General features: G+C 49.2%; 2 protein-coding genes across 3 annotated transcripts in view; one reads left to right on the plus strand and one right to left on the minus strand.

The window, feature by feature from the left end:
- Positions 1 to 26,408, plus strand: part of MRM2 (mitochondrial rRNA methyltransferase 2) — a 338,368-nt gene that overhangs the window by 69,774 nt on the left and 242,186 nt on the right. The window lies entirely within an intron of this gene.
- LOC127057557 (uncharacterized) overlaps positions 15,220 to 26,408 on the minus strand; it is a 110,687-nt gene continuing 99,498 nt past the window's right edge. The window contains exon 3 of one of the 2 annotated variants that reach the window (XM_050966373.1): positions 15,220 to 15,438. In XM_050966373.1, coding sequence (XP_050822330.1) covers positions 15,362 to 15,438 — 77 coding nt within the window. In that variant the 3' untranslated portion in view covers positions 15,220 to 15,361. Of the gene's footprint in view, positions 15,439 to 18,802; positions 19,216 to 26,408 lie in introns of those variants that run through there. The other variant, XM_050966376.1, reaches the window with a different exon arrangement.

The raw sequence follows: 26,408 nt of genomic DNA on the forward strand, positions 1-26,408 counted from the left end.
CATGGCTGCTGCTGTCCTAATGTGGCTGCAGGCCTCAGACCTTACAGGTCAGAGTATTCAATGCCTTGCGGGTGCTGCTTACCCTAGAACTGGCTAGCTTGTCTCATATTGCTCTTGTGGTGGCCACCATCTTGGCTGACACACTTGGGACTGAAGTTAGGGGCTCCAGCATTGAGATCAGCTAGAGCTAGACAGCCCAGCTCTGTAGCTGAGGGCTGAAACAGACTCAGATTGTCTGCGGATCAGCAAAGAATAGGACAAGCAATTCACAATGACCGGTGTTACACTCTCATGCGTGTATGTTAATGTGGTGTTTGATGTGCCGCCATTCTGTCTCGTTGAAAGCATGCATCTCTTTCCAGTGAGGTTGGCATGGAGACAGCTTGAAGACCGCGTATACAGTATTGCATGAGGAAGTTTGCATGGTAAGAGTCCCCTCTTCCTTGCCTCATTCACCAGCTCAGGGACATGGTGGGGGGGAGAACACTCTTGGGAACTGTTCTAGTTTGAGGACCATAAACCGTGGACAATGTGTAGTAACCAAGGGGTGGTGGGCTAAGTGGGATAATGCAGAGAGGGCTGAATTTATGGCACCCTCTGGCTCCTTTAGAGATTACCTCATTTGACAGAGAACTAAAAGCAACTGACTTGGAAGGGGAAGGATGAAAGGCTAAGAGAAAAGAAAGGATTAACTTTTTTTTCTTTCGTTTTTTTTTTTTTTTAAGCAGCAGAGGAAAAGAAGAAACCATAGCAACAGTGGGGGTCCTTTGGACTTAACACTCCACAGACAAGACCTTGATGTTAACATTCTGCCTGCACTCAGTTTGGACAATCCTCAGTAAATCTTGTTAAGAGTCCCAGTTTCCCCTCCGCTTCCCCTCGGCCCAAGCTCCACACACCCACACACCCCTTCTGTTCCCTGACCTGCAGTTAGAAAAGTGGTTTCCAGAAGATGGAATCAGTCACAGCCCTGTGTTCCCATCTTCTCTGTGCAAAGGAAGAGGTGGTGGTGAAGGGCGGGGGCTGAGGGCGAGGGTGCGATCCTGTTAACAAACCTTGGCTAAACAGGCTGCCTCAGGCCTTCCACACAGAGTATGTTCCCCCGCATTGATATTGAAATAAGGTGCAATCCATCACGCTACGAACAGGCCCCTTTCACAGAGGCTGAAAAGAGCCACTATCAAAAGGAGGGAGAAAAACTTGTTAAGGGGAAGGCCATACTAAAGCATGGCAGGTGTGTTATGGAGAGGGAGCCTGTTGGAATGAGAGGGTGATTCATTGCCCTTGTCAGGGGAACAGCTCCGTGATCTTACCAGGAAGGGCTCTGTCAGGCAGCAGCAGAGCCCTGTATGCAGCTCCAGGGTGGTGGCGAGGTGCCCCTTGGTATCGGGAAGGCAACAGGAGAATGATCAGATGCAGAGGAATGGGGAGACAGCTGGCTCTGTGCAGGCCCAGAGAGAGCACTGGCACTGGGATGGAAAATCGCCTTTTTTTGTTCATATTTATAGGAATCCCCTTTCTGTAGGCGTCTAAGTAATTTGGAGAGTGAGATTGGGGAATTCTTGTACATTTGAAAGGGTGATGGGGACAAACATCTACTGAGCAGGGCTAGACAGAGACCCCCAAACTCCTTTCACTTGTAACCAGAGCCCAGGCCTCAAGAGGCAGCTTTGTGTGTTCACTCACTGCACCTCCTGGAGCCACATAAGAGCGAGACCTTGGATTAATGGGCACTAGCAAATGCTACTGTGCGATCCCATCACCAAATCAACCAGTTCTAATCCCCACCCTAAATCCCGTTTTAATCCATGTTCCTGCAGTTCGCTTGGGACCACTTGGTCTCCTCCTGTGTTCAAGCTCCACAGTGGCCTTAGGCTGGCACCCAGTGCTGGCGCAGCAGTCAGGGAGGTGCTGCACTCGACGTTTGGTGACACACTCACCCTGTGCTGACGGCTGGGCATGAAGAAGTTGAAGATCACATAGCACTTTTTGAAAAGCTTTGCAAACCCTATGAAATAAATGACTTGAGCAATGCCATAGACAGTGGTAGAATTAGAACCCAGGAGCTGATGATGCTAAACTCTGGGCTCGAACTGCTAAACCACTGTGTAGAGTCTAAAACACCTAGTATATCTTAGAGTCCATTCCCCCAATAAGGGTGGGCTATATCAGACAATCAGTGGTCTCTACAAAACAGATTCTAACATCCAATGCTATGTACAACACGAGCCACTGCTAACCACACAAAGGCAATGGCATTGCCATATGCAGTCACTGCACTCCCAGTGTCTAACTACCTGAAACCAGGTGCAATGGGAAACTTTAAGTCCTAGCAAACTAGAGATAGGCCTGAACCAAAACACTCGGATGGGAAAACCAACACAGTTTGGGGGAGCAGGGCGGTCTCTGACTCCAGATCCAGAGCTGAAATTCCTAGCAAGCCCTTTGCCTACAATGGGCTGAACTCAAACCGAGGACTCAAACACTCTTGAACTTTGGAGTATTCAAAACCCAGGTCTCAGTTTGGTAGGTCTGGCCCACCTTTGTAAAAAAAACAATAGAATTTGTTCTACGCCACTAAGGGCCAGGTCTTGCTCTGAGTAACACTGGGGTCACTCCAGAGTAACTCCATTTCTGTCAGCATAGTTACTCCAGACTCACACCAGGTTTGTTCCCAAGTCTCTATATTCAATGAACACTTGGCCTCAGTTCTACCCGCCTGGATGCCATCAATGAGCCTTCCTGAGAATGCTGAACGACCATTGAGATCCAATTATATCCAATCCACCAGCAGCTGCTGTTTATTTACTAGGCTGCTTCCTACCTATGAAAGACAGAGCAAGGGGACGACGTGCTTCTCATATCCGTTGAAGGTGCAGCTAACAAGGAGATGTGGTGCACTGGCAGGGCCATTGTTCTGAAGCTAACAGAACTGACTGTGACACTGGATATTTCCTCCTCTAATCTGTAAACATTGTTAGGCCCTCGCTGCAGCAGGTTTGGCCTTTCCCACAGCAGACAATGCTGATATGTGGGCTAGGGCCCTGGGGAAGCCCACATCTGCCGGCAGAGGAGGGCTGCCAGCTAGAGTGTCCTGTGGGGGAGGGGGCTGGAGGAAGGAAAGCAGGAGGCTTGCAGAACCGCACTAGCCCAGGGGAGGCTGGGGGAGGGGGAATTTATTGGTTTATTTATTTAAAGAAAATCATATAAACCTTGTCATTAATTAAGCAACAAACTGAGACACTGAGATCCTCTGGCTTGTAGCTATGAGAGCATTTCTGCTTCAATGGAAAAATCACTCCTCTTCTGATAGTCTTTGTCATGCTGGTGCCATGTTCCAAATTCAGCCTGAGTCTCTCCACGCAGCAGGCAAGGATTGCAAAACACCCTCCAGAACAGGGATGGATGTAGCCTCCCCATTCAAAGGGGGCACTATGGAATGCTCTTCTTCCACGCAAGGTTGTGTTGTACTCCAGGGAGCAGAGATCACTCCCAGCAGCTCCCTTCCCCCATCCCTAATTCTGGCCCACTGTGGAAGGGAGGCCCTAGGGGGTGGGAGGAGGGACTGGAGAGTGAACCTGCCCTGTACTCACCCAGTGGTGGCTCCTGTCCTGCTGGAGTGGGCCCTGCTCCTTGCTCTGGGGGTTGCGACCTGGCGCACAGGGTCAGAGCACCACTCAGGTTTGTCCAGGCACCCCTCTGTCATGATGGAGGGGCAGCTGGGCCAAATTTGAGAGAATGCTATTGCAACCTGGCACCTGGCAGCCCCACTCAGGTTTCTCTGGGTATGACTGACTCATGAACCCATGTCAGTGCCTCCCCTGCTCCAGAACGTGTCCCATTTCACCCCTTCCTCAAACCTGCACTTTCTTCAGCCGGTGCCCAGGATCTGTGTGAAATCTGCTCTTACAGCAAAGTCCCTGGGCTAGATCCCCAGCCCACACAAACGGATGTCGCGCTATTGACTTCAGTGGTGTGGTCTTAAGTTGTGCTAGCAGAGGATCTAGCTGCCTGTACAGCATATACCCACCCTTTCTCCCACCCTTTGTTCGTCTTGTCTATTTAAATTGTGAGCTCTTTGGGACAGGGCCTGTGCATGCAGAGCACCTAGCTCTAAGCTCTACTATCACAATAATACTAAATCCAATGAGAAGAGTCAACTGAGGGATGTAACAAGACAGAGGAGTCTGTGGAAGGAATCGTCAGCTACCACATCTTACCGGAATTAGGACATTTATATTAGGACTAGAGCTGTGCAAATAATTGCTTTTTCATTTCCCTGCCTGAAGCGAAGGACCATTTTTACACAATTCACCTGGGCTGGACCTGAAGCAAAATATTTGACCTTTTTCTTGCAAACTGAAAAATGTTGAAAAAAATGTAGTTTTGGGGCCAACAAACCATTTTTTTCGCCCCAAAACAAAATGTTTCATTTGCTTTTTGCCTTTTTATAACCCTGTTAACCAACTTTAATGAAACAGAAGTAAATTTCAAAAGGCAGAGTCATTTCGACTCAAAAAATCAAAGTGTTTCGTTTCAAAGTGTTGACACAAACTTTTTGTTTTTTTGGAGCATTTTTCCCTTTGACTGAAACCATCTGGTGAATTCAGCGCATAGTCTCAAAGAGTTTTGGTGGCCTCTAATTTGCATTCTTCAGTGAAAAAAGTTTCCATTCGAAAAATTTCACCCAGCTCTAATTAGGACATAGGAGCTGTCATAGTAGGCCATCAGGTCTGGTACATTCCTGCCTTAGCATCTTTCAGAGGAAGGAAAATGACCCCATAATGCCTCTGTGCCATTCTGAACATTGAAGGGGCTGGAAAATTCAGATGACACCCTGAAACTTGAGATTTGATACCCCTTATTTACCATGAATAATTAAAAATTCTTATTAGCTATATTATCCATTCCCTTTTAAGACAGTGCAATGTTTAGCTCTGTGACCTCCTCCTTACTGTTACATATCACCGAGCAACTCTATGTTCCCGCAAGTGCTTTACCAATCACTTGAGGGTTTCACAGCAGAACCACGAGTTCATTCTTGTTCCCCACATGTCCATTTTACTGGAATATTTGACAAATGCCTTTTGATTATCTGCCTGTAGACACTACATCATCCTTTATGGCTAAGATGCAGCTTGGTGGGTGGGAGAGGGAAAGAGAGATGGGGGGAAAAGGCAAATGCCCTCTTTGCTTCTCCCTAGAGCTTGCTGCAGCTGCTGAAACACAGCATATCACACTTCTGTGACAGCAATTCCCTATGTACTGGTGGCCGTTGGAACATATCAACAGACCACTCAGGAGAAAGAGGGCATTTCCAATCCATTCCCATACACAGCAATGTGCAGCCTCCTTTAATCCCTGCTGCGTGTGTGTGGCAGAGGTTGGAGGAGAAAGAGGTCACAGATGGGGTGTCCATTGCTGCCATGAACCTGTGAAGCCCATTTCCTTGCTGAACTTCACAGAATGTTCCCAGGCCAGGGAAAGTCTGGCTGTGGAACAGAGGCTCCCTGTCCTGGGAATAAGATGCATGATCTAGACATAGAAGTATGAACGCCTCTGTACCGCGTCCTGCCAATGGAGCAGGCCTAGAGAAAATGAGCTGATTCTACTGTGTTAGACAAATAAACACAGATCTCTGCGCTCACTGGGTTTTGAAGGCAGTGACCAATGGCAGTTTAACAGGTCACTGGGCCTCTGCAGCTACCATCTGCTACTGCAACCTGGGGGTCCCCGAAGAGAGCAGCGGAGGAATGTGAGCCGGAATGATGAGTATCTGATCCATCCGCTTGAGGGGAGAGGAGCTTGCCCTCGTGGCCTCAGCAAGTCAACGTACAGACACAGCACGAGAGCCTCTCAATGAAATCCTCGGTGTGCAGACAAGAGGGCAAGGAGAGTGCCAGACCCTAGTGGTGGGGAGAGGGCACAGAGGCTCTGATGGGAGGGAAATGGGACAAGGCAGAAGGGACAGATGAAGAGAGGAATGGTAACAGGAAAGAGCGATAGAAGGGGAAAGAGGGACGGAGAAGAGAAGAGAAACCACTCGATGTATCTGGAAAGCCAGTGCTGTCCTGAGGCTTTCAGAGACAGTGTGAAAATGGACTGCACAATGGGGCGATTTCTTTTCCTCTCTGTGGTGTACTGAGGATAGTGTAGGAATTGCAAGCTGTCACTTTAACTCTGCGTGTGCGTGGGTGTGTACAGTGTGAAAATGGACTGCACAATGGGGCGATTTCTTTTCCTTTCTGTGGTGTATTGAGGACAGTGTAGGAATTGCAAGCTGTCACTTTAAGTGTGTGTGTGTGTGTGTGTGTGTGTACAGTGTGAAAATGGACTGCACAATGGGGCGATTTCTTTTCCTCTCTGTGGTGTATTGAGGACAGAAGAGGAATAGCAAGCTGTCACTTTAACTCTGTGTGTGTGTGGTGGGGGGGCGGGTTCTGGTGCTGCTTGCAGGCTAGGAGACTCTGTAGGGAAGTGTACGATCAATTTGTCTGCAGAGAGCCAGCAGAAAGCAAGGTGGGGTGAATTGTACTTCTTTGCTTCTTTATGGAGCAGCCTGCTTTGTCTTTCTCTGGTTTTAGTTACTGTGTGTTATCATACTGGAGTCTAAGAATAAAAGTAGCGTTATGTTGCAGCCTTCCAAAAGAGTTATATTTGTATCTAACTTTTCTGTGAGTATGCAGAACCATAAAACTCTCCAGCTCCCTGTCCTGCTGTTCTCCCTATACGGTTTCACATCCTTGAGGAGAAAAGGATGCAGAATCCCGCCATTGGTTTCCTTTCTCCTTCCACAGCAAGTTCATCCTTGCCTGCAAAGCTCTGCTCCCACCTGTATTTCTTCCCTCTTTCCCTTTGCTCTGGGACTGCACTTCTCAGCCCCTGTCCTGCCTTTCCTCTTTGTGCCTTCTACCTTGCTGTCCTGCCACACCTGGCTCTCCCTCCAGTCCCAGCCTGCCTGGCTCTCCCTTCAGTCCCAGTCTGCCTGGCTCTCTTCCTCTTGTTTTCAAATACCTTCTCAAAGCTCATGTTGGGCCTGATCCAAAGTCCACTGAAGTCATTAAGAGTTTTTCCATTGACTTCAATGGCCTTTGGGTTGGGGGCTTTGTCTTTGAGATCCACAGACATTAGCTCACCTACACATTATAATCCATGGACACTTTCTACCCCCAAAGAAGTGCTGTAGACCAGACCCCTCTTCTGAGTCTGCCAGTCACTTGGTGCCCGCTTTGTGTTTTCTGTCATTCACACTGCAGGCTGCTCAGGCCAGGAGTTGCGTCTGCTTCTGTTTCCTGAAGAGTGAGGTGATCACTGTCAGTGTCTAACAAATAGCACAGAGCAAGAGTGAAGGAAAAATGCACTGATTTCATTCCCAGGCCCATCCCCATCGCATCAGGGGGCCACTGACAAAGGGGTGCCATTGTGGTTACACTGCTTGCCCATACTTAGTATCAGCTCTGAACTGCAAGAGTCAGAACCCGAATCTTTGTCCCCGGAGCTCGCTGGGAATTCACCTCTCACCCGTGTGCCATTAGAGCCTGATGGAATCCCTAGGGTTGTCTTTGTCCTCTTGAGAGAAAAGCTAGGACAAGCTGAACTGGATTTCCTAGCCCACTTGGCCCAGTCTCTGGTTGGAGAATCCATTTTCCAAGAGAACAAAGAAGAAGGAAAAACAAACTAGGGGCTTGTTTTTAGCTCTCCTGTTAATATAGAGACCATTACACTTGACAACAGTTAGGCTGCTGGTGTGCTGATACTGCTGCCTATCATGCTGGCCAATGTTGTCTCATTGTTTCCTGGTAGGCCCCCATCTGTATCCACCTGTTGTATCTTGTCTTAGACTTCGATGTTAAGCTCTTTGAGGCAGAGACCGTCTTTTTGTTCTGTTTGTACAGCATGTACACAATGGGGCTTGAGCCATGACTAGGGTTGCTGGAAGCTAAGGTAATACAAATAACAATAATAATAAATATAAAGGCTGTAGCAGGCTTAACTTTGTGTCCCACCCACATATCTCCTAGATAGTGCATACTGATATCTACTTGGATTGATAAAATGGAGTACAAAGGAGTTAGGCAAATGTACTGTTCACCAGTAGAGTTTCACAGGGAAAGGCACGCAGTGAATTTGATGGACAGAGGCTGGGTGAAGCTAGCAACACAGGTGCACAAATTCAATCTTTTCCAAATGTGTATAGACTTTTCCAGCCAAAAAACTAGAAAACTAAAGTGCTAGGTGAAGAGAGAAGAGGACAGATAGTCTTGTCGTTAAGATGTTGGCTTGGGACTCATGAAATCTGCCTTCAATTCCTAGCTCTGACAGTGCAACCACGGTGTCACAGGGCAACCCTATCTGGCACACTCTCCTACCTCAGGCCATGACACAACAGATGTGCCTGCCTCAGTTTCCTCTTTCTTCCATCCATGAAAGGAATATAGATTCTTAGTGTCCAGTACAAAGCCCACTTCTGGACATTCTTTATTGATATACATCAATATCACTCCCCCAAAATCTTGTAGTGAAACCATTCTTTAGCAACCACAGCAAGGATATGCAAATACAGCAGCATTTTCCACTCCCTTTTCCAGGGACATCACCTCCAAGTCACCCACCTGGAGTCAATAGCAGCATTTTGTTCACTGTTCCTTTGGTCCCTGATCCAGGACCCCACTCTCCAGGCCACCCTGCCAGGCAGAGAGTGACCAGTCTCCTTGCAGCCCTTCACTCAGGTCTGTATGGCTCCCCTTCATGCAGTATTCCAGGCCTCCCTGCCTGTGAGTCCTACCCCTGCTCAGGGGATCCGCTCTCCTTCAGTAGCCCTCTTGCTTCAAGGCTCAGCTTCCCCCAGTACAGTTGGATCTTTCCCTTTTGCAACGAGCCACTACCTGAGCCTTTTGCACATGTGGAGTCCCTTGCTTTGGTCAGGTCTCACCAACACTTCCATTACAGCTTCCATCCAAACTCAGTTCTTTCTACTGGGTTTCCTGGAGCTGTCTCCTAAGCAACTCCTGCCAGCACTTTCTTGCTGCTTCCTAGCTCTCAGAATCTCAGGCAGCCCTCTCCTGCACCTGATCCTCCCACTCTTCTTCCCTCTAGGGCCCAGCTGCCCTCGCTTCAGTCTACGGGGGGTGAGGTGGTCACTGAACGTCTTCCCTCTTGAAGGGGCAGTGTTGTACTGTGACACATGGTTGAGTCATTTAGTTGCTCTGTGCATAGGTTCCCCATCTGTAAAGTGGGAATAATAATAATAATACTTTTGTGCGCCATGGAGGTGTTTTAAAGATAAAGCCACCAAGACTTGGGAAGGACTCCAGTGTTAGTTATGTGAGGGTAGAGAAATGAAATGCCCTATAACTGAGTAAATTATAGTGAGTGATTCCCAGCCTTGAGACTAGAAAGACTCTTACAAGGACTCAGGGTCAAAATGACCCAGAGCAAAACAGTAGCTAGCACATTTTGGACTGTGCAGAGGGACAAGGGTTTCGATAAACTGACACAAACCATTGTTTATCTCCAGAAGAACTTCTGACAAGGTAAACACACATGGAGCCATAAATTACCTGGGAAAAATCCCACTGTGTAAGAAGTGGTGCATAAAACACAACCGCAACTCACCGTTAATAATTCAAGGAAAGCCACTCTGGAGTTTTCGTTCCCTTTTGACATACAGTGCAGCTACAAGAATGCCTCATTCCTGATTTTAATGAGAGACAATCATATCCTCTCAGCCCTGAAAGCTGCAGAGGGGACCCACAGAGATAACTGGCTGAGTCACACAGTGATAAACACGTCAAGAGAATGAAAACTACAGCTTTCTTTAAAAACAAAGGTCCAGATACTCCCCTGGTGTAAAGTGGCATGGCTCACTGAAGTCAATGGAGCTGCACCAGTTCACACCAGTTGAGGATCTGGCCCCGCCATGCAGAGTGTGATGAAATGGTGCCTGGCAATCAGATTTTCAGTGTGATCGGAAAGGTCGTTCTTTGGCGGCGTAAGCCAAATTCTCATATTTCTTTATCCAAAATAAACTGTTTGGTGACTGTTATGGATGGGAGCGATTTAGGGGAGGCTTGAAGGCAGATAAGCTGTAGGCATATGTAAAAGAAGACCTGAATTTCAGTGACATAGGCAAGGGAGAAGGGATGAGTTTCTAGCTGAGATCTGACAAGAGATGGAAGGTGGGTGCAGACAGTGACAAGGAAGCTGTTCCATTGGGCAGAAGCCACAAAGAAGAAGGCTCCTGCCAAGCATAGAGCTAGCATGAGCTCCCAAATGCAGCTCTGCCTGCACTGTACCTCTCCCTGGACTCAGTCCAAAATTGCTGCATCATCCCCCTGTTCTTCCAGGCCTGGACTCCAACATGGCTTTTCCAAAGCAAGGCTATTCTGACCTGACCCATCCCAGCTATTCCAGCCCGGGGCCCCTCTTGAGGGGACGCTGCCAATGTCGTTGAGCTGTAATGTGGAAAAATGTCTCCTGGGAGCTCGGCTGCAATCAGCAGCTCCTCTAACGGGTGGCCCAAGTGCTATCTGAACCCACATCTTCAGAGGAGAAAAGCTAGCAAAATCCTTTAATAACATCTTTAACTTTTAGCCTGTTGCCCCACAGGCCTCTCTCCTAGGCTTAGTAGTGCAGAGCTGGGCCTAGTGGAGACTGTGTGTGGGTCCAGGGAACTAAGCACTCAGCACTGTCCTTCATGTTGAGTAGGAGTTAGACCAAAGCCCTTGCTACACATACTCTATCCCGCTCAAGACCAGGCTGGGTAACAATGGAGTGAGGTATGGGCACAGTTTGTGTGGGAGGACTAGAGGGAGACAAATGCTAAATGTGATCCTCTGTTAGCAAAGGAGGCGCTTAGCTAAGTTTTCCCCTCCTAGGCCTCAGGCTGCTCAGCAGCACCCTAGTTAATGGGGGATCCTTTTGTTCCGATTCAAGCCGAAACTCAGCTCTGCATAAAATCTACAAAATGAAAAGAGGACTGGGTGTCCGAGGATGGGGTGAGACATATCTAGGAGGGCGTCTATAGGGTGTGTACATATGTGTTTGGACTGCCCCTCAGGGTGTCTTGTGAGGGTGCGCCAGTTTTCCATGTGGAAGAAGAAGAGATGCAGAACTCCAGCCTTGTTGAAATGATCAGGGGCAGGACAGGGGAAGTAGGAGGCTGGCGGTCACCTCCTTTGCAAGATAAACTTCCCAAGCAAACAGCCTCTTTGCTCCCCATTACAGAAGCCGCTTGCGCCGCTGACAAGCTGATCAGCTGCTTTCCTGTGTGCTCATGGCACTGTCTTAAGATGGGAGATTCAGTGATGACCCCCGTCAGCAGGAGCGTGTGTATGTGGGATGGGGGCGGGCAGCGGTATTATCCTCAAAGATGCCCCCAGCACATTGCCTGGGTAAAGCACAGATGTCAGCTGGAAAGCTGCTGAAGAAAATGTTGTCCTCAGTCCTCTCCCCATGGCCCTGAGATGAAAGCAGCTAGCAGGCGCTCAGGGCTACGGATTAGTCACTGATTAACCAGCGCTGATGGGATATGGCTCTGTGCAGCCTGGCAGGAATTCCAGGGACAGGGAGACATCCCCTTTTATCATATTTGCACAACAACTGGTTTACTATTCCCCTCTCGGCAGCAGATGTTTCAGCCACACTAGGCCAAGACTGGGGGACTTGGCTGGGGAAAAAACTCAAGAGACAAAAACAATCTCCCTCGCCTTCCTCCCTGTCTCCCCCACTCCCCAATTTCCTCATTCTCTCTCTTTTCCTGTCTTTCTTCTCCCTTCCTCCCTGTTGCTTCATGGCTTTGTCTACTCCTCACCGTATCCTACATGATCTTAAGCCTTGGCATCACGGAAGGGTTTAGCTGAAAGACATGCCAGAGGGGACAAGTCAATGCACTGCAAACACACAAACGCACTAATAAGACATCACAGCGAAGTGTGTTCCAACAGCCCTGTTTTATAACTCGCTGTCCTCTATGCAGTACACTCAGTGAAACATGCAACAAACACATTAGTTATCTGCCCAGGCAGAAGGAAAGTGACAGGAAGGTTACAAGAGAGACAAATATGAGGAAAAAAGGGAAGGAAGAGGAAAAAATAAATATCCCACCAGTTGTTTAGGTAAGACACAAGACACCAGTCTCCAGCAACCACCTAGTGGGAGAGAAAATAGACAGTTGCTGGAATCAGGGGCAGTCAGATTTTTCCCTCCCTTTTATATTTTCAATTAACTTTCATTTTGTTTGTGGATTCTTTTCCTGTCCAGAGGCTGCTGCCAAGTGCTTAAGTCTCAAGGAATTCCACCGGTGCGGAGAGTGCTCAGCAACTCGCAGGATCAGGCCAGTGAAACACATCGAACAACAGATTGAGAACCGTGTGCTGCGCTTTCTCCTCCCACAACTGTTTTAACAGAGCTGATTTCCACACACAGACTCCAGCCTGCAAGAGCCCATAAACATAGATTAGTTCTTATCTCTGGCACGCAGCAGCATCGTAGGCACAAGCTCGGTGGTAGAGGGGGGGCTGAGGCGTGGCCCCGGGTGTTCTTGCTGGGAGAAGAAAATTCATTTGAAGACTGTAAGACAAACGAGCTGGGGGCAGCGTTTCCTGGGAGAGGAACCCTGAAAAAATGATCAAACCAGAAAGTCCTCTGCTGAAAAGCAGCCCCCAGAGCTCTGGAAAGAGAAGGCAGGCAGGAGATGAAGCAGGGATTAAAAAGCCTGTGCAGTCAGGAGGCAAGAAGTGAGATCAGAGGAAAATATTTGACTGTTTTACTGTTCTTGATAATCAGCTGACAGATCATCCACAGAGGAGGTACCAGTCCCTTCCTGTGGTCTCACCACTCCACATGCCCTGGCTGGGCCCACACCGAGATGTGCTGCCCTGCCTGTACCACCCATACGGGCACACAGGACTGCTCTGTATCCATCTAGTCTCTGCACATGAAGTGCTGCTCGGTGTCCACCCTGTCATACACGACGCTTGCAACACTGCTCTGCATTATATTATTTGTATTGCAGTAGTGTCCAGGAGCCCCAGACATAGACTGGAGCCCTCATCGTGCTAGGTGCTGTACGAACACAGAACAAAAAGATGGTCCCTATGCTGTGAGCAGGCATCTATCCTTTAGGGAGACATTGCTCTGTAACCACTATGAGCTCCTCAATGCAACACAGCTTTGTAGCCCTCCACGAGATGTACATTTGCTGTTTGTACACCCTAGGGGACACACATGCTACACTGAGCCAGTCTGGATCCAGCTGCTGAATGTGAATGTAATGTTCTGCACCTGCTCTTATGTGCAAAGTGCAGGCACCACCCGTGTATGGTCCTCCAAAAGGAGAATTTCTAGCTTCCTAGAAAGAGGCATGTGACACAGCTCTGCTCTGTGCCCATAGAACACAGTTATATCATCCAGAGTTCATCCTTTGCTATGATTTCTACCAGTCAACAGAACAGGCAAATACACACACACACACACACACACACACACATCTCTAACTGTTTCTGTGCAATACAGGGAGAGTGCAGGAAGAACCATTGCTTGGGACATCTAAAAACTAAAATAGCTAAAGCACTAGAATATGCACACCAGAGAGCAATCCTACATTGACCTGGGAGAGACTAGAAATCCCAGCCATTTCTTCCATCAAGTGCCGTTCACCAAACCTAGCATCTCAGGCTTGCCCACCAGCCCCTTCCCAAGCCCCACACTCACCACCCTGCCCCTAGACCAGCCCCAGGAGCCTGAGGACCATCCACCCAACATCATGGTTTCTTGCTGTAAACTTAACCTCATCATCCTTTGTGGTGTCAAAAGGACTAAGAGACTAAGTCTGGGGTTCTGGGTGGGGAAAATTGAGAACTAGGGGACAAGATGGCCACTTCCAATGTTCTATGACTCTCATCATCCATCTCTGCATCTCTATCCATGTTTGTATTTCACAATGTTGCAAGATGGAGTTGCAGTAACTCTGTTAGGGCTGTGGACAGCTAACAAAGAACCAGAAGAGGTTGTCGTGGGCTATCCCTTTATTAGTCTACATAAAAGTAACATGAGCAAGCTTTTTGGAGTCCCACTCTCTTTATCAGGGCATCAATAGTACGTTGCTCTGGTTTCTAGTCCCTAAAGAAAAGAGGGCAATGATACAGGCAAGCACCTTCACTGATTGGTGTATGGTTTGTTTAAATCCAGGCAGGAGGGAGGTTCTAGGCGGAGAAGCAGAGAGAGGTTCTGTTCAAATAAAGCTCTTTGTCCAGTGCTAGAAGAAAGCAACACAGTGATTCTCTACCATTATCACACAACAGATGGATTACTCATGCCAGTTGCCTTTGCACTTGGGAGTGAAGTCAAAGGGCCTATTTGCATGAGCAAGGGCTGGTCATGGGTGTAAGAGTTTGCAGCATCAGGCTCTTGCTTTTAGTGAGTCCACGGAAAGGTACCACCTAGGAAATCCTTTGTTTTTATGTCTCAATTAACACTAGTTGTGCCGCGGTTATAGAAGCCTGAGTGCTGGAAGAACCCTGAAGCCAGCCTAGTGTGCAAACCTGGTACAGATCACGCCGATGGACAGGGGAGCCGTATGCACAGTTAAGAACACAGGGCCAACTTTGACGGTCATTCACAGCAAAACACACTTGCTGAGCCTCTATTCTCCTTGCTTACATCAGGTTATGCCAGTGTAAGCAAGAACAGAGTTAGGCCCTCAGCAAGCCACAGATCAGAGAAGAGAGAAAGAAAGATCTTTTTGGAAAGCCCTAAACCTTTCTCTTTATCTCCCTAATCTGTATTTCCCCCTAAAGTCCCTTTCTGTGCAGGATGAAAGCCGATTCTCCCCATTATTTTCGTTTTCTGTGCCCTTTAGGAAGGCACTTGCTTGAGACTAATTGAATTTTCTGCCCATGGATAGAAAGACACGACGTGGAGTGAGTTAAAATCTGACGTCAGGATGGGGCGAAGAAGCCGTGTTAACTGGTGTGGGGACAGCCCCTAACTTAACAAAAGCATTTGATTCTGTCCCCTCTTGTTAAGAAGGAGGGGATATTTATTCTGTTTCTTTCTCAAGGTTTTTCCTTTCAGGTCACAAAGTGCCCCCCCCCCCACCAACCACGCAGGCCCCACCCCTCCTTCTCCTCTTTTGTGCCAGAGGCAGCTGGTAGGTTGCAAAGGGGACAGCTTTTGTCTCTGGACACACTTTAACATTTCTTTACAGAACCAGGGAAAACCTCTTCCCTCTCCACCTCATTCATTTTGTTGGGGGAGGAGGGAGGTAGTAGGCAAGTTAAGGCAAAGGAATGAGAGGGGATGAAATGTCACAATAGAGCCCAGGATCCAGAGTTTTAAAATAGGGGGAAAGAGGAAATATCTAGCTTTGGTGAGCAGATGGTGCTGTGGGATGGGGGACATTACGGAATTCAGAGGAGGCTTGTGTTGAGCAGCCAGCTGAAAAAAAAAAGAAAGAAAGAAAGACATGAAAAAGGCCAGAGCCCAATAAAAGGGGAGTTCAGGGGCAGCTTCTTCCCAAATCCAACAAAGAAACCTCTTATTTTCAATCATTACCATCCCGGGAACAGGCCCCAATTAATCTCCCAGCTGCGACATGTGGGGGATTCGCTCGGTTTGTGCTACAAGCCTGTAGGCGAGCCCTTTTTCCTGTAAAAATCACCATCAAGCCACTAGGGAAGGCGATGCAAGCCCCTGAGTCATCCTGGAGCTTCCAAAGTTATTGCAGGTGGCTCACTCTCTGGGCGGGAAACTGTTACAGCAAGGCGTGAACTGGGTCATTTTACAAGCATGGGCGAGATGCAGCATTGCGGTACTCCAGCTTTACGCCAAGGTAACTGTTGATTTCAGTAACATGGTGGAGAAACTCAGTGATGGAGCAACCAGGGAGTAACACAATAGTGGAGGAACCCTGGAATAACGGGTAGATGGGGCCCATTCATTTTCTCCAGATGTCTCTGCCTGAATTCAGTGTTCAGCAGCCTGAGGAACTGACCGAAAGGGAGGGATAAATTAAATACATAGATATCTGCTTGGCTCACTGACTGAAAAAGGAAGGGGAAAAATGGTCAAGTCATTAGAGTCATAACTTCAGACTTAGGAAACATGGGTTCACATCCTGCTCTGCTACTGATTCCCCGTGCGACCTTAGTTAAGTCCTTGTGCTTCTCTGTGCCTCACTTCCCCATCTACAAAGTGAGAATAATAATACTTCTCTCCCTCACTGTGGGGTTGTGAAAATAACTGTGTTAAATCTTGTGAGGTGCTCCGATGCTATGGCAATAGTGGCCATAAAAGTTCCTGAGCTAGTCAGGAGATTAATTTAAGAGAGCAGGGGGCAGATTCTCAGCCATGCCAGTGGATATATATTTACCTCAGTGGTCTTGTCTTCCCTGGGGAAAAAAGATGTATTTTTAATTCAGATTCGCTAACGTGAGGTAAAACCCCAATGAAAAGAAGGCAGTCGGTAACAGTCTCCTCCACAGCCTTTAACTTCACTTGCTAACTCATGTGAAAGCTGCAAACTGCCTTGTGGTCACTGGGACTTTCCCTCAGGTTAGGTAACTCGAGTTATGAACACACCTTTATTTCATAGTGAAGACGATGCCCCAGGAGCCTGATTATAATTATTACATAGTTACATTATGGTAGCAGCTGAAGGCCTCAAATGGGACCAAGGCTCAACCGTGTTGGGCGCTATATGAACACAGAAGAGAGACTCTCCATGCCCTGAAGAGTTTGCAGTGTAAAGGCACGCAAGATGAAATGTACAGACGGGGATACAGCAAATGAGCCATTCTGCTCCCAGATTAGGAGTAACTCCATTAGGAGTAGTGCCATTAGGGCTTATGCTGGCCTAAAGCTGGTGTGAGTGAGGACAGCTGCAGGTCCTGGGTTTCAAAGTGCAACCTTTGTCACTCACTGGACATTTCCAAAGTGCTTTGAGAAACATCTGGTTCCCACAGGAGTTGGCTGCCTGGCCCTCAGGAAAATCCCTAGTACACAGAAATGTACATTAGCCAGATTCTCTCACTTCTGTGGTGACGCTTGCTCGAGTTAACCCACTTTGGAAGATGCCCTCACAGCTTCCTAACACACCAAAGGTAAATATTGAGAGAACACATGGAGCAGGAAACCACCTTTTAGCGCACCTGAAATAGCTGCTGTGTCTTGAACTACCCATGCATCAAGGTGCTTATGCCTAATTAGACCAAAGGGGGGAATTGCCTTCTGAATGGGGAAAAATGTCTTACGTCAAAGGCATCATCACAGCCCTGCCAAAACAGATCACTTATGGAGCCTATGTGGTCGCTTTCATTTCTGCCTTCATGAAGGATTTGTAACTACTCAACCCTGGTTACTAGGACTCACGGTTGCATTTAGTCTAAGATGGCATTACTCACTTTCACATTTATATAGAAACCCCCCAGTGATGTGTCCCATGTTCCCCTGTGCAGCCCAAGTGCTAAACTAGGTCCACTTGTAAATATTTGTCTAAACTATTATTAGAACAGGAGCGTCCACCCAGACAGCAACATTTCTACATCTTACTTTACACGCATGACTCCGCTGAAACACACACCTTTGGAAACAGTGGTGGAGTCCTGCCATTGTTCTGCAGCATAAGTCTATGGCTTTGGTTTTCCAACTGTGGGGTGCACCCTCCATGGGAGGGCATAATGAGGTTATTAAGGGTGGTGAGGTGGGGCATGGGGCTGTGGATGGCCAGGGCAGGACAGCAGCAGAGAGCTGTGCAAGGGGTCCTTAGTGTTTGGGGGGCAGGGAGCACACCTCTGCCTTGACAGCAGCCTCTTCCCTTCCCTGATCATTGGGGACTTCCTGAGCACTCTCACAGCTGCAGCCCTGCCCAAGCCCAGACACCCAGATAGCCACATCCCTGCATATTTTAAACCCTCCAGATCCTAAAGGAGCAAGAGAGTCTGGGCAAGAGGGAAGGAAGAGAAAAACCCTGGTCCACTCTGCCATGGGTTTCTCCAGGGACTGATCCAGCTGAGTCCTGGCCCACCCACACCCTGGGGTGTCACTTTCTGCCCTGGATAGGCAGGAGCTGAGGGTGGGGGTGTTATGTGACTCCTACAGAGAAAAGAGGCTCAGCAAAAGTTAGGGAACTCTGGAGTGCTCATACAACTGGGCAGATGGTAAGTAAGTATCTGACAAAGGGCCTTTCAGCATGTTTGCACATACAACATCTTCCTTCAGTAAGTGGGTAGTTTTATACAGAAGTGTTGGGAATTATATGGGCAGATAAATCTATAGGTTAGCCCTGCATGCAGGGGAGTAAGCAGCATGGGCAGGTCTACATTCTTCATAGGCCCAGGTGAAAATATTTAACAATGATTGAAATGTCTCTTGTATAGACCGTGGCCCAAACTCTTTAGTGGAGCAAACAGGAGCAGCTCTATTAAACCCAGTTTTCGCCAGCGGTGAATCCGACCTCTGTTTGCTCAGAGGCACTCATTAGGCCAAAATCTGCTCTCACATACACCAGTGTAAATCAGCTTCATCAGCAAGGGAGAGCAGAATTCTCCCCGGTGTGTAGTGTTTGTGCACATCCTTAAGGACTCACCAGTGCCTCTCTCTCACCCTAGGAATGCACAAGGAGCTGCCTTTACAACCAGGCAGCAAACTAACCACAGGACCTCTATAAACTTCAGCAGAACAAGTTTCCCTTTTATTTGGGGGCTGATTTTTTTATTCATGTGAAGTTCAGATTATTACGATCTATTTTAGGCTAGTGCCTGGAAGCCCCAGCTACAATCTGGGCCTTATTATGGAGGTCGCTATAAAAATATAGTAAAAGACAGGCCTTGCCTGGAAGCACTTACTATCTAAAGAAGTGCTAATTTGCCTCTTCTGCACCTTGCAGACCCAAAGCTGGGGAATTTGCAGGGTGGTTAGCTCTCCGAAGCATCTCAGAGACAAGCTGGGGTTAGATTCCCTGACAGGGTCTATTTTTTCCATACTGACTCATGTTTGAGAAGTTAAATATTTACAATAGCTGTTAAATATTTATACTGAGCTGCCCCTCAAGTAAAAAGCCACCCTGTTGTGGGCTTCCTTGGGTCTGCCACCATGTCAGTCAGATGTCTGCACTCGGCCCATCTTGGTATGGCTCCCAAGTGCAAAAATGGATGGATTTCATTGGACTGCTTCTGGAGAGTGCTCCATAGTGATGGGATGAAGGGTGGAAGGTTCCTAGGGTGGAAGAAGGGAAAAGGAGGAGTCACAAACTTCAGTACAGTAAAGCCACCAAATAACCAGAAGGCCAATTATTTAAGTTCACAGAGCATGAAAAGGACTTGAGGAATAAGAGTGGGGAGAGGAAAGGGAATCTTACAGGACAGTTGCCGAAAGAAAGAACCAAAGGCTATCAGGCTTACAGCTGCTGGGGAGCGAGTCTTTCATTCCAGGCCCCACATGAACCAGTCTGTGTTTCACAGAGAGAACTGCATGCCTTGCTTCATATATTGGAGTGCTGCAGCCGGTCTGGCTAAGAGAGTCTGAGTCACGGGGAAGGCGTGTGCGCCACAGAGCAGGACTGACCTGCGTCGGTGGGTGGGCGAGCGTGTGGGAAGGTGGAGGAAGACAGCATGTCTGCTTAGGGGATGCTGGGTTTGGTCCTGTGTCTGTGAAAGACAGAAACATGTTCCTGTCTTGGGAATCTTTGCCCATTTCCATTTGCAGCAGATGCCAGCTGCACCTTCGTCTTCGTTTCCTGATCTGTCCAGCAAGCTGCATCCCAGCAGGGCCGGCTTAGGCCAATTCGCCCGATTCCCCAGAATCAGGCCCCGCATCTAAGAGGGCCCTACGTCTGAGGCACCTTTTAAACTTTTTTTTACTTACCCCAGCGGCAGTCTGCTCCGCCGGTGTCTTCGGCGGCCCTGCTCCTCTGGCCAGAGCATGGCAAGCCCCGCGGCCCCGCTCTCCAGGCTGGAGCTCCAGCTGGAACTCGGCAGTCCCACGGCCCTGCGACCCCGGCCAGAGCGCAGCAGCGCAGCAGCCCCACAGCCCCGCAATCATGGCTGGAGCGCGACAGCCCCATAGCCCCTCAACTGCGGCTGGAGCTCTGGCTGGAGCGCGTCATCCCACTGCCCTGTGACCCCAGCTGGAGCTCCGGCTGGTGCGTGGTGGCCCTGTGACTCCGGCAGGAGTGCGGTAAGCCCCTCAGCTCCCCTCCCCGGCCTGCAATCCGAAGTGCTGCTGAAGACTGGGAGCGCCGCCTGGTGAGTACAAGCCCCACCCCCAAGAATTGGGCCCCACACTTGCTAAAGCCGGCCCTGCATCCCAGTGCAAAGATTAGGCTGCACAGCAGCACAGCTTTTCCCTACAGGAAATCTCCCTGTACGCTTTCTAGATCAGCGGTTCTCAAACTGTGCATCAGGACCCCAAAGTGGGTCGGGATCCCTTTTAATCGGGTTGCCAGGGCCAACATTAGGTTTACTGTGACCCCGTGGCTGAAGCTGAAGCCCGAGCTCCATCACCACTCAGGGTGGCAGGGCTCAGCCTGCAGCCCCTCTCCCCACAGCTGGGTTCAGACTCCCTCTCTCCCTACCCAAGGCAGCAGGACTTGGGCTGTGGTCTGATCCCCAGGGGGAATGTGACTTTATTGTCAGAAGGGGGTCATAGTGCAATGAAGTTTGAGAACCCCTGTTCTAGACAACCAGTGCATGGCTCCTTACTGAGACCAGGGGGCTCGGTGCAGATGCTTGGTGTGACCAACAGTAGCTTCTCTGTTTGGCTACACTTTGGATTGCCTGTAATCTGGATCCTCAGGTAGGAGGATGCTGCAGGCATCTCGGTATTGCAATGCAGATTACGCCAGTTGGAGAATGGCAGGGCATGCGGCATGGCAAACACTCATCATTCTCCTGATTTGCTGGGCTCCGAGCAGCATGTGGGAATACACCAAATGCTGAAGGCTGGTGCAAACATAGGGATCCTCATCAGTCTCACAGACCTCTTTACATGACACGCAGCCTGGGTGTGGCACGCAAATAGTTGCTTTTCATGCAGGGAGTGTGGGTGTGAGGACGCCAAAGCTGCTTGCTAGGAAAATCCTTATCATGCTGCTCTACTAAGTGCAAGCAATTCCCAGCGCTTCTGGGAGAAACCTGCTTGACCCAGCACGGAGCGAACACCAGCCGCTGGAGTTTGTTTCACTCTCGTCTTCTAAATCTGGCCTCTCTGGGGTTAATGTCTGTTCCAGCCAAAGTGCAGTCTCTCTGCTGGAACAGGGCCAGGGGAAAAGGGCCTCCATAGTTCCCCTGTTTGCTTGGAAAACAGGCCCGATGTTTTCTCCAAAGGGCAGGAGGGATGGCGGCAGAGCATTGTTTATCTTGGGCCGGATTCAATGCAGTCTCATCACCCCTGACTCCTCTGCCCCTTGCTTCATCCTGCCCTGGATCAGAAGGGAGGAGGAGAGGCAAAACCTCTCCAAGGAGCACACAGTGTCAGGCATCTCCACCCCATGCCGGGGTCAACCTTCTGAGGGCGTCTGCCTTGTGTGAGCCCTCGAAGTGCGCTCTGCACTGCCCTTCCTGTTCCTGGCCCTTTCCTTTCCTCTCTGTTCCAGCAGCAGGCTCAGGGCTGGGCCCGCCCTTTCCTGCTTGGCATCCCGCTTGTCGGGGACAGAGAGGATGCCTGTCTAAAGCCAGCACATTATTCCTACCCTCTTCCTCCTGCCTACCACAGTATCCTACCTCCCCAGCATCGTCCCCAGGACATTTAGATTAAAGGACATTTAGGAAACTCTGGCTTTTATAAATCAGTCATTGCTACTGATCTGCCCAATTCTATCCCTAAACCTACCACTGCTGCAGGATGCAAGGTGTGCGTGTGCGTGTGCGTGTGCGTGTGGTTTTTTTCTTGGTCTCACTGCTGCAGGATGCAAGGTGTGTGTATTTGGGGGTGGGGGTTGCTCGTGTGTGTGTGTGTGTGTGTGTGGTTTTTTCCTTGCTCTCCTTACCCACGCAAACCTACCACTAGTTTGAGAGTTTTGCCTGAATGAGGACATCATGGTCTGGCTTTTTCAGTTCACTATATCGACCTCTGTACCACGCACTCAGCCTGGTGGGGAGGGGAAAGGAAGATGCATATTTTGGCTCAAACTTCCTGAAGAGACAGGGGAGAGAAAACACACACATATTTGGCTAACTTTCTAGCCAGTGATTTTCCCAGCGGAGAGATAAAACGAGACAGCAAGAGAAATATCACAAATGCAGATCTTCTCAGCTGATCAGAAGTTGTCTTTGGGCCTGGAGGGGCAGCGGGGGAAAGGAAAGCTCCACAGGGACATTTTTCAAAAATAGAGTCATTCTGGTGCAACTCCAGCAGCACGATCCATCAGACATGACATTACTGCTGCCCCCGCTGCCGAAGTAAAGCTGTGAGGAGTCCTGACCCGGCTGAGAAGCGCCTGTAGCTCCTTGAACACCCCCTCCCCCTTGGGGTCTGTGAGAGCTTTCAGGATGAACAGGAGCAGACATATTCAGGCACAGAGCAGCCTGGGAGCCCTACAGCAGAAAGGGATTGACCAGTTCACTTCCCTAATGGTCCAGCAGTCGTCTCCTCTTGCTCATCTCCCCTCTCACTAAACATGCCCATTTCTCCCCCAGCATGGCAGTGTGCAGCTCCTGCCTCTGAGCCCTCCTCCAGAGGGCACCCTGTCTGGGCACTCCACGGCCTGGTCCGCTGTGCGCGGGCAGAGGCCTGCTAGTGATCTTTGCACCAGGATGGTCCCCACACGTGAGCTATGGCTCTGAGAGCCAGGCAGCACAGAATGCTCTGGGAGAGCTCGCTAGCCAGGAGTCAGGGTTACAAGAGGTGTGAGGCAGCACTGGTAGGAACCTGCCCTCTCATCCCCTCCTCCCAGCATGCACCTATCATGTCCTCTCTGATTATGACTCTACCGCCTTGAAAGGTCATCTTGGCCACCCAACCCTTTCTGGACCCAACCCATGATCCAGGGAGGAGCTGAGACCCTCCATCAGTCCTTAAAGACAGAACTATGATTCAGTCTTCCTTGCCATCTACTGATCCCCTCCATCTCCACCCACAATGACAAGTATCTTGATTCTCCCTCCCCAAGGGTGAGCTCCCCACCACCACTTAGCACCAACCTCTACCTACACACGTTACATGGGCCCCACAAAGACTAGGGCCAAACTCCAATGGCTTCAAACACTGGCCCCCCTAAACTGACAGCTCCCCTCTTGGGGCTTTTCTCAACGCAGGCAAATGTCCTGGAATGCTATTCACGTGGCTCGGTCTAGCACAAACCAGAAAGGGAGGAGGGACCGGTAAGCTCCACGAGAAACACCAAAACGCCTGGTGATTTCTTCTTTCCCAGGGAAATATGATGTTGAATGTTCTCTTGCTCAAGGGACAGGGTGCAACTTGGCAGCGTGACTGTGAGCCCGAGTCCAAAAAGGGCTGCTTAAAAATAACTGGGGGGGGGTAACAGAGCAGAGAGGTGAGGGGAAGTAGGGGCACGAGGGAGAGAAAAAGAAGAATAAATCAATCACTAACTGAATAATAATTAATGAAGAAAGAGAGAAAGCGGTGTGGAGAAGAAAGTGTAAGTAGAGTTGCCCTTTGCGTATAGACAAGCAGAGATGAACTGCTGTTGATGTGGTAGGAGCAGAGATGGTGCGGTGCCCTCTCTGTCACACACACATATATCATGCAGGGCTAAGGAAACCCAAGGCGTCAGATGGCTTGGAGCTGGACCAGCCAAACTGCTCCGGGGCACTTCCTTTCAGGCCCAACTTCCTTATAATAATAATTTTCAAAAATCAAGAGGGGATTATGATGATTATCATCCTCATTAACCTCCTTTCATCAATGAAATTAAGCCACCCAATAATCCCCTGATAGCAGCTCCAGTAGGGAGAGATAAGCAGCAATAACAAAAGGAAATCAACCTCTCCACACTAACCTTTAAAGGGATGAGGGTCAGCATGCACTCCCAGCCTAATACAGGCAGATATTCCTGGCTATTATGCCAAGGAGAAACATCTCCTCACGTACCTTTCCAGCTTGCTCAGCCTCCACAATCAGTAATGTCCCCCAGTGGGATGCACATTCCTACATTACCCCCTGATGTGAGGAACTGGGACTGGAGCAGCTGGGACTCCCACTAATCCTGCCCCCACCCCACCAGCCAGCACTCCTGTACAGTTTCCTACTGGGAATAGAAGAGCTCCCCACTAACCAGCACTCTTAGGCCATTCCCTGTGGTGACTCTTGTTAGGAGAAGCTAGAACTGAAAAAGTTGTAGACACCTAACAGCCAGCACACCCTACAGTCACCCCCTGTTGGGAGCCGTTGGGACTGGAGTACCCTGAGCTCCCCCACACTTGGTACTCTTGGGCCATGCCCAATAGTGCCTCCTGCTGGGCAAAATAGGAGCGGAACATCTGTGAGCTGCCCACTAACCAGTTTTCCCCATACCAGCCCTCCTTAGAATGTCTCCTGCTGGGAGGAAAGGAGACTACAACAGCTCACAGTTAGTGCTCCTGCACTATTCCCAACAGTGCCTCCTGCTGGTGCTGGCAGGGACTGAGCTCGCTGCAATTCTCCCCACAGCCATGGCCTTGACAACATTTTCTCCAGTGCCCCCTGTTGGAAGAGGCTGTGACTGGAGTGAATTCCTCCTGGGTTACCTTCTTATACACCTCGTGCTCCTAACATTGTTCAGTGCTACCCGCACCTTATAGTCTTTCAGAGCCCACATAATGAGCATCGTGCGAGAGGAAGGAAAGATTTTAAGGGAAGAGGAAAAAGACGGGGGTAAACAAAGATATTTAATTAGTCCATGTCAGAGCCTACATGGGTGAACTCAGCAAATGTTACCAAGACATATTCACAACATTGACATGACAATGATATGCCAAGATCTATGTGCCCTGAATAGGTTTCAGAAAACATGTATCATCTACCCCATCTCTCTTGCCTCCTCTGCCTTCATTTGCTCTGTTTCAGCTCCTCTCTCCCCTTTCTAAGTGTGGTGCAGTGGGAAGGAAAGGTTATATACAGCAGGCATGAATCTAGGACTCAAACTGGGGTCTAGGAGGAGAACCCTCTCCAGTCCCAGCCACCCACTGCCACCCAGGTGTGATGATACTGGGGCTCTCTCAGAAATCCTATCTTCGGACTGGGCCACCTCACGCTAGAGTGAGTTGCAGATCAGCCTCCCAGCAGAGGGACTCACAATGAGATAGGACTCACAGCCCTTGGGAGAAGTTTCTCTTTTGAGGGAAGGAGGAAAGAAACAGATGAGGCCACAGGGGACAGCCTTGCTAATAGAAACCCTCTGTGTAAACAGGGAGAGGATCCGACAGAGATCAGAGATGTTTTTTCTTTCAAGAAAATTAAACATTTAAAAAATTTGAGAACACACGCCCTCACCCCCTGGACAGTAATTAACTTCTTCCTGTGCAGAATATGGAGCAGTTTCCAAAAACAGAGCTAGATGGATTATTTTTCAAAGGAAATGTTATTGAAAGAATCTTCTGTTATGTCCTAAAGTGGGGAAACAGTCACAGTGACCTAGGAAGAGCGGTCTTGATACACGTGCAGCCACTCTGGATACCCAAGAACACGGTGGCACTCATGGGGACCGAGTCTAGTGCAAGCTGGGGAGGCTCCAATTTTGTGCATTTGGTGTCTAGCCAGTGAATATGAAGCTGTTCTGCAATGACTAATTGGAAAGTCCTTGTTGAATCGTTACAAGACTGTACAAATGGATGCAAGGAAAGCTCGTGGACAAAAATCAGTGTGGCTGTGGAGAAGCTCCATTGCTGGTGACTATGGGCTTGGCTACACTGGAGAGTTGCAGCGCTGGTGGTGGGTTTACAGCACTGCAACTTACTCACCGTCCACACTTGCAAGGCACATACAGCACTGCATGTCCCTGGCTGCAGAGCTGGCTGTACTCCTGCTCTGCCTGGGGTATAACAATTGCAGCACTGGTGATGCAGCACTGCTCCACTAGTGTGGCCACCAAAAGCGCTGTAATTGGCCTCCAGAGGTATTCGGAGGTATCCCAGAATGCCTGTTCAGCCACTTCCAACAGCGCTGCAAATGCTGCAAATATGGCCACACTGCAGCGCTGGTAGCTGTCAGTGTGGCCACACTGCAGCGCTTTCCCTACACAGCTGTGCGAAGACAGCCGTAACTCCCAGTGCTGTACAGCTGCAAGTGTAGCCATACCCTATGTTTGCAGAAAATAAAATTCCATAAGAAGAAGGTTCCATTGTGCTCCTGAAAGTCAAAACAAAGGGGAGAGACTGAGAGCAACACAATTAAACCCAAGGGATGGAATCTTCAATAGAACTGGCAGGGGGATAATTCCGTGTCACGACAACTTTTGAGGTTTTGACATTTGT

The sequence above is a fragment of the Gopherus flavomarginatus genome, chromosome 9, assembly GCF_025201925.1.
Source record: "Gopherus flavomarginatus isolate rGopFla2 chromosome 9, rGopFla2.mat.asm, whole genome shotgun sequence".
Lineage (NCBI taxonomy): Eukaryota > Metazoa > Chordata > Testudines > Testudinidae > Gopherus > Gopherus flavomarginatus.